The 15,017-nt window shown below is 41.3% G+C and overlaps 2 protein-coding genes across 7 annotated transcripts in view; one reads left to right on the forward strand and one right to left on the reverse strand.

The window, feature by feature from the left end:
* Nucleotides 1-1,268, reverse strand: part of SLC45A1 (solute carrier family 45 member 1) — a 42,326-nt gene extending 41,058 nt beyond the window's left edge. For all 3 annotated transcript variants that reach the window (XM_082777024.1, XM_082777023.1, XM_082777022.1), the window contains exon 1: nt 1,082-1,268. The gene's annotated coding sequence lies outside the window, so the exon portion shown is untranslated. The remainder of the gene's footprint in view (nt 1-1,081) is intronic.
* Nucleotides 1,269-1,625: 357 nt separating this feature from the next.
* ERRFI1 (ERBB receptor feedback inhibitor 1) lies at nt 1,626-11,653 on the forward strand. 4 transcript variants are annotated; one of them, XM_082777068.1, is made up of 4 exons: nt 1,626-1,781; nt 8,150-8,345; nt 8,461-8,537; nt 9,087-11,653. In XM_082777068.1, exons 2-4 carry the CDS (start codon nt 8,224-8,226, stop codon nt 10,283-10,285), a joined length of 1,398 nt encoding a protein of 465 aa, XP_082633194.1. In that variant the 5' UTR covers nt 1,626-1,781; nt 8,150-8,223; the 3' UTR covers nt 10,286-11,653. The 4 variants fall into 4 exon arrangements, with proteins under 4 accessions (XP_082633194.1, XP_082633195.1, XP_082633197.1 ...); XM_082777069.1 differs by lacking the exon at nt 1,626-1,781 and adding an exon at nt 2,161-2,320; XM_082777071.1 differs by lacking the exon at nt 1,626-1,781 and adding an exon at nt 2,366-2,756.
* Nucleotides 11,654-15,017: the final 3,364 nt, after the last annotated feature.

Raw genomic sequence — 15,017 nt, forward strand, 5'->3', positions numbered from 1 at the left:
ACTAGCTGCCACTCTGTCTAAGCATGGGACCAGGCACAACATAGTGCAGTTCCACCCTAACACAGGGTGTTTTATTTCATCAAAACCATAATCTCATTTGTCTGCTCTACTCTTTTCTTTGGATGGCTTCCACCCCTCTTTGTCCTTTGCTTTCTCGCATCTGCTCACACATCTAGCCAGCTTTAGAGGACCTCTCGTCATTATTTCTCACATCTAAGGGGAAAAAAAAAATCTCTTCAAATTCTTATCCTTTCCCTTTTGCACATCACCTTCGTTGGTACAAGACAACAGTTCTTATAATACAAATATACAGTAGGATACCTTACTGTCCTTAAAAATGAAGCAGATTAGGAATTTTCAACTACAGACGTGCTCCACATAGTGCAGCAGTGAAAAGGAAAACCAAAACTCAGCTGTGAAATGAAATCAAGCATTTTTCCTCCTTGGTCACATGTATTCCAGCTCAAGGAATACAGCACGTGCATTTTCTTAAACTATCGTTAGTAGTTCTCAGTGCTAGGAATTTTAGAGACCATCACTGACATTTCTTTCATCACCAAAGCAATGACTGCACCGCAAAGCAGAACTGATTTTAAAATAATTATAATTTTAAAAAATCTGTATAGGTTTATATTTGTATTTATATATTTATATTTTATATAGCTTTATAAATTTATATTTGCAGAACACCTTCCGCTGAGAATCCTACTGCTCTAGCCGCTACAGTTTATCACCACAAACGCTAACTCTGGACACAAAACACACTGTCAAGTCTGTGCTAATTCACATATAATTAGTCAAGATCCCTAATTAATCGTTGCACATAAATATTAACTGATCTCAGGACAAAGTCCTGGAAAGCGAATGTTCGCAGCAGCAACTCCTACGAAAGCGAAAAAAGTTCCGTTCGCCTGCTGTTAAATTTGGGGATGACGAAGGTTAAATCCCTGTGACCGCAAAGAATCTGAACGCCAAACGAGCCGAGGGGAGCACGAGCTGCTCCTCAAAGGCAGCGTTACCACACAGCGAGCGGGACGCACGGCCGGCAGAAAGCCGGGACCCTTCCCGGAACGCTCCTCACCGGCGGGCACGGACGGGTAACGCAGCACCTCAGCGGCTGTCCCGGCTTCCGCAGCTCGCTTCGTGTCGGGAGGAGGGCAGCGAGCACCCGCTGGCGGCGGACGGCTTCACCGGGCAGGGCCGAGAAGGGCCGGGCGCTGCCTCACGGCGCGGCGGGCCCGGAGCTGAGGCAGCGGCACCGGGCGCGAGCCCCGCGCTGCCACCGCCCCCCCCCCCCCACGAGGCGCCGCTCCTCCTCCTCCTCCTCCTCCTCCTCCTCCTCCTCCTCCTCCTCCTCCTCCTCCTTCTCCCTCCTCCCTCCGGCGGAAGCTCCCGGCCGGCCTCGCGCTCCGCTCGCCCCCGCCCAGCCAACGCCGCTTCCGCTGCGCCCGGGGGCGGCCCGGCCGCAGGTTTGGGTACCGGGGGGACCCCACGGCGGCGGCGCTGCCTGGTGTCGCCGTGTCCCCCCCCCACCCGTCCCGTTAAGGCCCTTCCGCGGCCATCGCCCCTTTAAGACTTTTCCTGACGTGCCCGCGGCAGGCGGAGGGGGGGAGTGGGCGTGGCGTGGAGTGGGAGTGGCTCCGCGCCGGCCCCGCCTCCCGCTATAAAAGCGCTCGTCCGCGCGCGCCGCGGCAGTGATCGGGCGCTGTGGCGGCTCGGCGCATGCGTGTGTGGCGCCGCCGGCCGCGCGAGGACATGCGGAGCTGCGTGAGGCGCCCGGGGTGAGTGCTCCCCCCCTACACCCCCCCACAGCACCTCAGTCTCGCCCCGCGCCGGGCGAGAGCGGTTGCGGGGCACCCCCGCTGCCGGCTCCGGCCGAGGCCGCTCCCGCCGCCGCCGTCGCCGGGCACCCGGAGCCGCCCCGCGGGGCTCGGCCGCGGCCCGGGACCGCGTCGGGCCCCTCCGGTGGGGAGAGGCCGGGCAGGGCGGCCCCCTCACGGGACGCCGAGGCTCGGTTGGGCCTCGGCGGCGGAGCCGGCCTGGAGGCTGGCGCGGAGCCGCGGTCCCGGCGCGGCTCGGCCCACGCCATCGGGCGCGGAGCGAGGCCGCGGGGCGGCTCCGGGTGCCCGGCGGCGGCGGTGGCGGCGCTTCCCTGCCGCCCCCCTGGCAGCGGGGGCAGCGCCGGGGGCTCGGCGGGGAGGCGCCGTCACGGGGAGCGGCGGCGTTGAGGAGGGCTGCGGGGTGGGACCGGCGGTGGCCGTGCTCGCGTGCCTGGAAGCCAACGCGGCGTGCCGCGCGTTTTCCTCAGGAGTTTTCCTCGGTATCGGGTTCCTCTCGTTCCTCTCTGCGACTTTCGGGCAAAAACAAGGGGTCGCGGTGTGGGCTGTTTGCGCTCTTAATTTAGGATGGCTTGATTTAGCCGTCCTAAACGTTTCTCGGCGGTTTAGCGCCCTGGATTTTCAAAAATAGCTCCTCTCGGTGGTGTTTAAATCCGGAGACATCGCTGTGCTCCTAAAGCATTTAGTGTATCTCTGAAGCGTGTGTGCGCTCTGTGAACGCGCACCGTGGTGGTTACACAGCGTGAGCAGTCCAGAGGGACTCTTGACACTTCAGTGATCTTGTGCCACCAGTGAACTGACTAAGAACTATGTGCAGCATTGCTGAAGCAGTAAGCTAAATCTCTTCATGCTTCATCTAAGGATAACAATGCTTAATTCAGTATTGATAAACTGGATGGTAAAGGCTCTGGTGACAAGGTGCGTTTGGTCAGTTTGGGGATTCTTGGGTCTTTGGATGCCAGGTTAACAATGTGTCTGCATCACAAACACATTTGAAGTTTTTACTACTTGTCAATGAAGTTGATGCAGAGGAAACAAAACTGCTCTATTCACCCACATTACTTTACGCTTAGACTTAGTTTTCTTTCCTTACCAATTTTCTGATATGGGCCATTTTGTTTATTAAGTAAAAGACAATTTTTTGAGGGGGCTTACTGGTAAAGCCCTTTGTCATCCTCTGCAATATAGGAATTATTTCAGAGGAGAACAGTTCCGCTTCTCTGTAATGAAAAACAGAATTAAAACTTATCACAGCGAGTCTAATGCCATGGTTATGACTGAGTCAGCTAAAAAGGAATTTTTATTTCCTGAATGTAAGCTGGCTATATTCACATTAAAATTTTCAAGAGGATGAAGTACCATACCTTAAACATGCATCTGAAATTTGACAAGCAGAGGCAAGGCAGTTGTCTTACTATTTAATTATTAGTTTTCTGTTGGCAATTTACAGGTTCCTCCCAGTTGCTGTGTAGGACCATGAAATGGTAGCCCAGATTTTAAATAAACTTAACTCCTTGATGAACTGCAGTTCTTGAAGTATATTCCAAAATAGATGACTGTTACAATCTCAATATGTGGTCTGTGCAATTGATTAGTCTCTAAACTTATGCCCATCATCTTCTGGGGTATATCTGTAGAATTTATTTTATTTGCAACCTCATCTGATTTGAGCAGCACTTCTATCTGTCTGCACTAAGTGGTCGTGTTAAATGCTCTACAACAGAATGGGCCGTTTGTGGTTGAGAGAATGTATAGTAAAAACTCAAAGTTACAAGTATGCATCATTTGTATAATAACCCTAAAGAATAAAGTTCCTCTAATGGAACGTCTTTGGGGACCTATATTTATTTTTATTATTTCTGGGACACAGTTTACTTTGTGAAATTGCACAGTGGAGCTTAGATGCCTAGTAAATAAGATCAAGGCATTAAATGAATAGATTTAAAACAACCTTCTTGTAAGTTCATTTTTGCTAGGTGTCAGTCAAAGAGCATTTATCTGGTTTCAAAGACAAAAGCACTTAAGGGTTGATATGACCACTAGAGAACAAAGGGTTTATTGTTATGGGGGTTCCTTGTTTGTTTGGGGGTTGTGTTTTGTTGTTGTTTTGTTAGTTTTGGGTTTTGGTGGTGACTTCCACACCTCCCCCCCCCTTGTTCTGTTTGTTTTTAGGTATATGGAACTCCAGAAAGCATAGAGAGGTAATTCAGGCTTTTAAATATCCATTTGGAAGTCTGAAATACTTAAATATTAAAAGGGGACTCTATTTCAGGTACTTACGTTAAACAGAAAGTCAAAGGAAAAAAAAAAAAGGAAATTACATCACATTGACAAATAAGGAACAGCGAGCTAGAGTGGATGACTTGTAGTGCAAAAATGTGCCCCTCCTCCTGTGAATTGCTTCTGAGATTTGTTAAAGATATGTGGTGGCAAGGTGAACAAAAATAGGTTGTAGATTTAAGGTAGCTATATTTCTTTCCTCTCCCAAAAGTGGTAAGTAGGTCTTTTCCCCATCCCTCCTTTCCAAGAAGTATATAAGCTGCTTGTTAGGATTGTTGCCTTCATAAAATTTGTCCAAAATTTGTACAGGTATTCAGAAATACTTCATAGCAAATTGCCTCCGTATCCATTAAGTGAAACATTCTGGGACTTGTTCAGTCTATTGTGCAAACCAGAATTTGGTTTATTATGAAACTGGCTTGCCTCAAATACTTGGTAGTGTTGGAGTGTTGAGCAGGAAACGCTAACAAAAGTCTGTGATCAGCCATAGGTCATGAACAAAGATATATGCAATTGCTTCTTAGTATCTAAATAGAGGAATACTTGTGGTATAGCAACAGTAATTAGTGAAACAAATCAGTATGAAAATTGTATTGAGGATGCTTTATGTAACTCAGTTTCAGCATTTCTTCTCAAGATTTTCCTGATATATCCACATATCCATTCCTCGCTGTATAAATACCCTACTGTTAACAGGTACATTTGACAATTTTCAGTTTAAACGTATCCTTTAGGGTAATTGATATTGATAAACGTGAGCACACGTGAATGATTAAAAATTCTCCCTTTTGCCTTACAGTGGATAGTGCTGAATTTCCTAAAGTACTCTCAAACCTTTAAGTTGCCCTGGCTTGTATTAACACTGTAGTGATTGCTAGCTGTAATTGTATTTTGAACTAACCAAGTTTCTTTTGAATAACACAAACTATAACACCTTCAGAAACACTCGAAGTGCTCAATCAGTGCACTCAAAGCACTCGATCTCTCTCTAATGCATAATCTATGCATAACTAGGCCAGACAAGCAGAGTAACTGGAAACCCACTTTGAGGAACATAAATTGTGCAAATGAGTAGCAAACAAGCATGAGAGATACAGAATGCTTCATTATTGCTTAGTGTCCATTTTCTTTTGCAAATTTAGGTTGATTTTATTTATGGTAAATTTAGATCCTTAAATCTTTAAGGAGGCAATATTGGACCAACACTTAAAAGTTACAGTGGAAACTGTTGCTGTTTATATTTTCTTGACTAACTTGTGTATTTTTTTAAAACCAATTGCTAGAAATTATGTACTGCTCTTCTTTAGAAAGAAGACTGTATAAAATGTAGAGATTGCACTTTTCAATTAGATAACCATATGGGTCCCTCTTAAGATACTGTTTGTTTAAACAAGCTTGTTTGTTTAAACACGTTTTAGAATGTAAGCACCAGCTCTCCAGACTCTGGACTGAAAAATTGTAAGTAGGTGATTTGGTGAAGGAGCACATACATACCTTACCTTTTGAAGCATGGAGGACCATTTCTTAACTCAGTCCATTCAGAGCTTTTCATTGAAATGTGACAAGTCACTTGTGAGCTCAAAAAGAGGTTATTGGTAGAAGCAGGCAAGTTTTGGCTGCAAAACGTGTTTGTGTTTTATTTTAAAAAATAGTGAATTGAAATAAGTGAAAATTACTTTCTACTGGAGTATGTAAATATTTAAGTCCATTTCAGAAGTTGTGCTTAGCATGCCAGAGGGATTTCAGAGAAGCAATTGTGCAACTATCAGTCTTGAGAGCTGAGATTTAGACAGCATTTAGAAAGCTGACACAGTAATTACTAGCAGGAGTTTTGGCATGGGATCTGATGGAGGTTGGGCCTCTTAACAAGCCCTGCAAGGGTTGTATGTTATCATAGCAAGTGCATTACATGTGCTCTCAAACTATAGCAATGCCACCCCCCTTCCTGTCTCAGTTTTTTTTGTATCATAATCAATGTCTCTCTCATGGTCTTGTCAGATCTTGCATGCTCACTGAGGTGGAGTACTGTCATTTGCTGACTAATCAGTGATTTAAACTTGTAACTTACATCTGATTTCAAAAAAAATAAATAAATTAGAGGTGCGAACTCCTTCATAGATTTTATTCTTAAATTCACTAATTCATTCTTCTATGTTTAATTTGCAGATTCATTACTAATAGTCTAGGATCTGTGAGGTGTGAAAAATCATTACTCTATAGCATAAGCTGATATCACAGGTGTCTTATTTGTGAGTTGTGTTAGTTACTTGTTAGAAATGGTGCTATATTTGTACAGTGCTTCTTAAGAAATCCTTTTAATCAAAAACACTTGAGTCTTCTCTTCCACCACAGAAATTGTTTCTGTTTGCATTTACAGAACTAGAAGGAAGATTCTGTTGTTAGAAAGCTATTGAAGATTTTCTGAACTCATTTGCTAATCATAACTATGTCATTACTTCATAGGACTGCATGTTTATATTTAATTTTACTTTGAAAACCTGTAGTTCACATTACTGAAAAGAGTCCAACTGGACTGTGTAATGCAAAAACTAACTGGCTTAAGCTAGCTTTTAAGGAGATTATCTACAAAGGAAAAACATACTCTTCGCTAAAATCAGAAGGACAGCAGTAGATGTGACCGAGACTCTAACACTGTGTATTCCAAACACTGGTTGGGCCCTTGTTCACTTCCAGTAAAGACAATAGCCTCCTGTCTAGAGTTCTTGTAAAGTTGTTGTTTGGAATATTTTGGTAGCAGCTAGTAAATAAACACTTCTGTTGACACAAGTGTTGTCACTGACAGTCATGATTAACAGAACATTTGGAAAAGGCTGACAGAGTTCTTATTGTAAATAAGCTATTACTTATTTCTGTACCCCGTTTTCTTGTGGTACCTTACTGTGAAGGGGTTTTCTTGATATGCTTAGTCCACTGATGTAGCTGGCTCTCAACTGTTGGTTGAGACTTTTCTTAAAGTGGAATTTTTTCTTCAGGGAAAAAAAAAAGTATTTTAATAAACTGGTCATATTCTTGAGAAAGGGGTAAATTAAACTTTTTTTTTTCCCAGCCATAACACCATATTGTATCTGCTGAATTTAGGATATTTGTGTAGTTGAAGAGCAGACCCAGAGAACATCCTTGCTTAGACGAGGACTAACCTTCTGCTTTTGGAATTGTTGACTAGTTTTATGCTGTTTCTTTTCCTGAGATAATACATTCTCAGTTTCCTAAACAAAATCCTGTGAGTCAACTTGTTCCTTAGACTATGATTTCTTACTGAATTTAAGGCAATTTCTGATACACTTTTTTCCTATTGTAAACAGGCCAGACAAAGCATTGTTCACACATTTGAAGTAAATCTGAACACAGCAGGATGGTTTAAATGGAGGTTATTTCAAGTCACCAGATTTCTGACTTGTTTGAAATAAGTAGCTAGAAGACTCGAGCATATTTTAAAGTATCTTGATGCTTAAAATTGTTTACAATCGTGACTGCTCTATATAAAAAGTTCTGGAATTCTGACCAAAATAGTAATTCTGTTTATTGGAGCTGTTATTTGAGAAAAGTCCATTTGTTATTCCACTTATGGTAGCACTTAAAAACATGTTAGGCTATTATGTGTTGGCTACAATGGAATCCATGAACTCATTAGCAAAAAGACATAACTATAGATAGATGTCTACTAGTAAGTTAAATTGTTCTGGTAAGCTAAATTTGTTTGAGTATCTGGCAGTTTATATATATGAGCTGAAGCTGTTGATGCACAGTTCTGATATATCAGTAGCTTTATTTGAACATTTGTCTTGTTTCTATACAGTTTAATTCCATTTAAGAGAACTTATCTTTTGTTCTTCAGTTTTACAGTCAGAGACAAAGTAAGAAATTTTGTAAAGTTTTCCTTCTGGCATGTATGGGGACAGAAAACGTGTTACAGAGCTATTTAATTCCTTCAGGTTCTGAAGTTTCAGATCGGAGGGCAACTCATGTTTGCATTACTGATAATTGTCTTTTTTTTTTTTTTTTTTTTTCAGGGAATGCAAATTGCAGCAAGTCTGTCACCCACTGAATTTCTAGGGTTGGGAGACTGATCACAGAGCAGTACACAATGTCAGCTGCAGGAGTTGCTGCTCAGGAGATGAGAGTCCCATTAAAAAATGGATTTCTTCATGCTAGTCAAGGTGTGGGGAGTCTGAAAACCTGCTGGGGTAGTCACAGTGGATTTGAGAAGTGAGTGTAAAATTTGACCTATAGTATTTCACATATATGAAAATAAGTATTGAGAATATTGTACCAGTACTGATCTGTGGCTTGTTTACAGTGAACACATTTTTTTTTTTTTTAGTACTTTTTTTAATGTGGACCCTATAGCAGTGGCATATAACTTGAATCCATCAGCAGAGCAACATTTACCATCAATTGGTAAGTATAAAGTCTAACATATCTTTAGGTTGTGTAATGGATGTGTCTTGGGGGGAAAAAAATCTTCAAGTCTTCAGTAAGATAAGTGCTTTCTGATTTTGGATATAAGGCTGCCCTCTGGCGAGGGAATGCAGACATTTCAAGAAAATACTACTTAAAAACAGTAAAAAAAAAAAAAAAAAAAAAAAATTAATGATGTGAGCAAAAAAAAAACCAACCCACACACCACGCTTTTCCTTGTATTTACAAGCCTCTGAGTTACCCGATTTGGTATGTCTGTTAGAATCTTCATAGCTACAGCTCTGTTCTAATGTTTATGTGTGAGTTCTCTTGAACTACCTCATTTAACTGGAGCACTGGCCTAAAACAAGAAGGTAATCAGCTGCTGTCCTAATTAAGCACATAACTAAAAGATACTTAAGGCTTGCTACTGGCATTATTAAGTAGGCACTACTTCTTGCGTTACAGGAAATAGTTAAATATGCAGTGGGAAAGTCACATGGTAAAGTATTACTTAGAAAAGTTTCTAAGACTTTCTCACCTTTTTAGGGCACTCTTCCAACCACGTTTCAACAAGCGACCACAGCTTTGCTGAAAGTTGTATCCAGGTCCCATCTCAGAAATCTAGTCCAGCTCCTGTAAGTCCCAAAAATGAACAGCCAATTTCAAGATGTGAAGACTATCTTGTTCCTGGCTTTAGTAAACTGTCATTAGCTGTAGGCTATGTTTCTGAAGAAACACCTCCTCACATGCCAACAAAAAATGGGCCAATTCAGTTTCTGTGTGCATCTTCCAATGATCGTAGCTCCAGGCCACTACCCCCTCTGCCTATTTCGGAGGATCTTACTCCAGATGAGGTTGACAGAGAAGTGGAATTCCTGACTAGCTCAGATACTGACTTTTTGTTAGAAGATTATGAACTTCCTCCTTTTAAATCCAGTGCTCCGAGCCGGCGGAGCTTTAGGGGTTGTGGACAAATCAACTATGCATATTTTGATGCTCCAGCAGGACCAAAAACAGAAGATACCAACCCCACACAAAGCCTAAATGGATACACGTCCAGTATTTACCCTCCCCCACAGCAGCTGCATCGACGTTTGCGAAGGTCTCATTCGGGCCCAGCTGGCTCTCTTAATAAACCAGTAGTGAGACTATCTGGATACTTAAACAGGTCTTCTCCAAACTCCGATGAAGATAAACCAGAGATTCCACCGAGGGTTCCCATACCTCCAAGAGCTCTCAAACCAGATTACAGAAGGTGGTCAGCAGAAGTTGCTTCTAGTGCATACAGTGATGAAGATAGGCCTCCCAAAGTGCCCCCTAGAGAACCTTTGTCATGCAGTAATTCCCGTACACCAAGTCCTAAGAGCCTGCCATCATACCTCAACGGGGTTATGCCCCCCACCCAGAGTTTTGCACCTGATCCTAAATATGTCAGCACCAAAGCTCTGCAAAGACAAAATAGTGAAGGATCTTCCAACAAGGTCCCTTGCATTCTTCCAATTATTGAAAATGGTAAGAAGGCCAGTTCAACACACTACTACCTGCTGCCTGAAAGGCCTCCATATCTGGACAAGTACGAGAAGTTCTTCAGAGAAGCAGAAGAAACTAGCTCTAACATGGAGATGCAGTCCTGGTCTGGTGACTGTGTAGCTACTTCAACCGCAACAAAACTGGACTCAAAACCTAGAGTGGACATAACTGGTCATCTCAAACGAAAACATCTGTCTTACGTGGTTTCTCCATAGTCCCTGGGAGTACAACACAGTTGAGCTGTTGAGGATGGAGAAAAATTGTATCACGTTACAAAGTTCTTAAGGTTTTCAAATAATGAAGTAGGACAAGTTTATCCTCTGAGAACTAAATAGTGGATGGTAAAGTCCTCTTATACTGCGTATCTCTGATATGTTTCTTAAGACTGTTTTTTGTCTTGGTACATAGAGCTGAAACCTTACAAAGATTCCATAGAAACGTATGGAGAGATAGTCACAGTTGGCCAGTTATATGCTACCCTAGATTAACGTATTTGGTAGTCACGTTATAAAAAAAAAAAATCTAGCTTTGCTTATGAGTTAGTTATAAAGCTGACAACAGAACAGATAATGCAGTACATTTGTTGTATCAGGCATTTCCAAAACTTTTTTTTTAACCCAGTAACTGCTGAGAACAGATTCTATTCTCTTTCACTATGATATTCCAACCTGGTAAGAAGGTAACTGCAAGATCAGTTATCCACTTCAAGACTTGCTAAGAATAACTAAAATGTTCTTAGAATGATGAATCCATTTTACAAGCTAATTGGATACTAATAGACTTTTACAGTGAAGCAGCTTGGAACTGAGTTAGGCTTTGTGGATTCTTTCGGTTGCTAGAGGCACTTGGCTCAATTTTGCAGGTTTTCCTAGGAGAGACATGGACCAGCTATTGCTAAGCCTCTGCTGCTGCTCTTTTCCTGCTTGATCCTAGAAAGATGTGAAAGTCATAAAAGTGACAGAGGATATGAGCAGCTATATGACTGCTAGTAGGTAGATAACAACTACATGCTCATCTAGAGTCTGAAATTCTGAGTATACAAAAAACAAACAACACAAGCTGGTCTTGTGTTTTGGTTTCTGTTCAGTATTTTAGGGGAGGAGGAGGGTGTGAGGGGAAAAAAAACATGATTCCATTTATGAACAGTGTCAGTCCTATCTCTGCTTCAGACACTGCTTCTTGCTGTTTAATTTTTCCTCATTCTGCCTCAGTGTTCCAATAAAGTTAATTGAAGTACCACATTTGTTAGCAGTTTCTTGTGCTCGTTTTGATTACATTTATCCTCTTACAGATAAGCACAAAAGAAAGGGTGCTCTTTAACAGAGGTACATGAAAATGAATATGTTCCTCCTAACACAAATAAACAAGCTGTTTACAATTTAAACTGCTGAATGAGATGTTTGAGCTATTTTAAAGCTTACTTTTTGTTTTAGTACAGACTAAATGAAGGTGAAATACATGCTATAGAAATGCACTGATATTTCTGCATCATGTACAGTATTGAATAAAGAAGAATTCACTTTGTATTTTGAATATTGTCATGTCTTGAATTTAATAAAGTTATAATATACTTATTTATGATACATTTTGGTTTTTGTTTCATTGAATATTGTATGCAGTTAATCATTTGAGCTTTGCATTTACTGGGAAATTCAAAGAGGAAAATGTTAAATATGCAACACATGTTGAACAGCTTGCATTTAGGATTGATGTGGAAGTGTTCAATAACTCATGTTGCACAAATTAATTTTAATTCCTCCTTACTACCTGACAGCTTGGTGTGTATAGTCTGCTGGTAATAAAACATCTTGTAAGATTAAGTTATATGGCCTATCAGGATTAATAGCCTTTGTTACTTCTGAAGTCACCCATACCATGTTAGGTACAGTCTTACAGAAAAGAGGACAGTAGTGTCCCTGACTTCAATTTTTCAACTGTTAAAAAAGGACCTAAATTGTGTGCTTGAGGGTGGAGTTCCTAACTCTGAATATGACAAAAAGCTCAAGTATAACATTTGCTTTGTTTTTCACATTAAGCAAAAAAAAATTACTAATATTCATCACAAAATACATGTATTGAACTGTAGTACCTGACCCATGGATAAGATTACTGAAAATTTGAAGAGGCGGCATGTTTTTTTTGATGTCTTAGTTGTGTGTGCAGGTAAATGCTTGCCTTGATCTGGCAGTCACAGTCATTTCTGTGAATGAGGTTATTTCAGAATAAAGCAGGTTATTACCATCCTTGGAATTATACTTGATGAAAAAATGTCAGGTGTAATTTTTCAGTAATGCCTAATTACTTCGGTGTTTTTTTTTTTTTTTTACTGTTATACTTAAAAGTGCTTAAAAACCTGTGCCATAACACTGGTAAGAACCCACACAAAGATTGGCCTCCACAACATAAACAAGTTATCTAATCTTATGCAAGGCTGTTGACAATATTATTTGTCCTACAAAAAGCTGTTTCCCATCTGTATTTTTCTTAGGTGGAAAATGAAATTAATACTTGCAACCTTCCCTGTAAATCTGAGCAGTTTTAACCCTAATCCACAGTATAAGAACGACATAAAACTAATAGGATGTGTCTAAAGGAGGGCTATGAAAATGTTGAAGGGTCTAGGAAGGAAGACGTACAAGTAGCAGGTTCAGGTTGGATATTAGGAAAAGTTTCTTCACTGAGAAGGCAGTCAGGCACTGAACAAGCTCAACAGTTAAGCAGTCAAGCGAGCCTGCTTTTCTCCCTTAACTTGAGATTCTTGAAAGCCACAAGTCTCAGTTCAGCCCTTAATAACTCTTACTCTCAAGTTAGTAGCAAACCCGCTCTTGCATGGGACAAAGCATCCACATCCAGCTATCCCACAGTAAATGTCTTCCTTGCTTTCATTTAGATTGTTTTGACTTGAGTGTTCAGGAAAGAGCCATGTTCCTCATGGGCTAAGTGCCTAGTGTACACAGAGAAATTAAACCTTGACATCTTGACAGGGAGGCCAGCCCAGGCATTCTGTGCTACTGGATGTATAAAAGCTCTATTTGGATGAAGTAAAACTCTAAGTTTGAGCCATCCTATAACTCATTATATGTCACATTGACCTGCTATTGCTTAGTATTTGCACAATACAAGCCAAAGACTAACAGCTGAACACGTTTTCAGTTTAAAATGGTGCATTTGTTACAATTTCCCCATCTGATTTAGGAGCATGCTGATAGAAAAATTCCATAATAGTTTAAAATTACTTATCATTGGCATTGCTGTTCCTAGTTTTCCATTCATTTCTGAACTGCAATAGGCACAGTTACTACTGTACAAATACCACAAAAAGAGCTGTCATTGAAATTGCATTTCCTTCTGTTGCAGCCTTGGTTTTGTTTTTAAAAGTCTGAATGATGTGGTAGGTTTGAAATGTTAAAGGAAAGTATCCTGATAGTCCAGGACAAAGTCACCAATTTTGCAAGGGCAGTTATTACAGTAGGGAGTAGCTGCTGATGGTGTCCAAACTGATAGTGTATCAGCTTAATCGTGGGATTCAGGATTAAGATGATGCCCACACCAGTCTTGGTGCAATTCCTACTCATCAAAATCATTACTATAGACTGTGGCCCCTATGAACACTTTTAATAGTTGTAGAAAATGTATGTTTCTACAACTGCCCATTCCCCACCCCAACCCCTTTGTCCAGCCTAATGTTTTATTTTCTTGATAACTTGTTTTCCTAACCTGTTTCTATTCATTTAAAACATAAAACATATGGTAAAGATTCTGTTTCTCATACTTCCTGAGCAATGAAAATCTAGCACACAAAATTTAATTATACTTATTAATATTTGCTAAATACCACTGCAGAGATTTCTGGCTGCTGAGTTTGTGATTAGTATTTGTATAAACTGAAAGAGGCGTTATCCCCACCCATCCTGCATTGTAATTCAGGCCTTGCATAATCCCCGCCCAAATGCCTATTTTCAACCACACAGCTCATTACTTTTTCTGAATCACATATGGAAGCCACACCTGTGATTGCTCATAGACTGTTGCTCTACTATTTATATATTGGTGTGCACCTTGATCCTAGTTGTGGTTAATTTTGGAAAAGGTGTTTTATATTCCGTATTTTAAGTGGTGTGCCACTGAAACATGGTAATTATTACTGCTATTCATTTCCTTACAAAGTGATTCAGAAGACGAGTAGCTTCTCTGTTTAAAACCTGCAGCTTCTTTCTCAAGGTCACCCACCTTTATGACTGTGAATCCACACCGAAGAGTGCAAATATACTGACATGAAATGTCAGAGAAAAAAAAAAAAAAAAACATGCCAAATTACCCCACCATCACCACCCTGAATCTACTCAAGGGTGCTAAGTGTTTTATCATGATACCTGAAAACTTTGAGGCCCTCAATGCACAAAGTCTCTGGATCAAGCATAGGATACATGATCCTGACCCCAAAGAATGATCTGTCCACCATCCACCCTGGTGACAGAGATGTGCGTTCCTGTTACCTAAATAATTTATTTTGCCTTTAAAAATGCTCATTATTCTCACAGCAACTTGAAGGGCAGGGTCAGCATTACCAAGTACCTTTCTGGAAAGCAACAGGAACGTATGACCAACCCTCCATATATAGCAGTCTTCAGGCCTAAAGTCCTCAGGGAAATTATACCTTTCAGAGAAGTCCCCGCTAAAAGACCACTTCATTTCATGCCACATTGTGTCCAGCTGTTGCATGGCAAGACAGCAGGTGGACCTTTGGGAGGATATGTGTTGTCCTCTACTGGCTGTTGAGCAAGGTCCAGAGGAAACCCAAGACACATACTAGGTTGCACCTGGTGACTTCCTTTGTCACCTATCATTGACAAGTTATTCAAGAAGCTTTCCTGCATCCTGGCTGCACACCCCTGCACTTAGAGCTCAAGCAATTTTGAATTGGCATTGTATTATTATGATGCAGAC

This window comes from Aythya marila, assembly GCF_965140915.1.
Source record: "Aythya marila genome assembly, chromosome: 21".
NCBI lineage: Eukaryota > Metazoa > Chordata > Aves > Anseriformes > Anatidae > Aythya > Aythya marila.

Excerpts from the sequence above, each read along its gene's own strand:
- ERRFI1 (XM_082777068.1), top strand. The coding sequence starts at position 8,224 with ATGTCAGCTGCAGGAGTTGCTGCTCAGGAGATGAGAGTCCCATTAAAA. Across the intron at positions 8,346-8,460 it reads AGTCACAGTGGATTTGAGAA|TACTTTTTTTAATGTGGACC; the intron begins GTGAGTGTAAAA and ends TTTTTTTTTTAG. Across the intron at positions 8,538-9,086 it reads GCAACATTTACCATCAATTG|GGCACTCTTCCAACCACGTT; the intron begins GTAAGTATAAAG and ends TCACCTTTTTAG.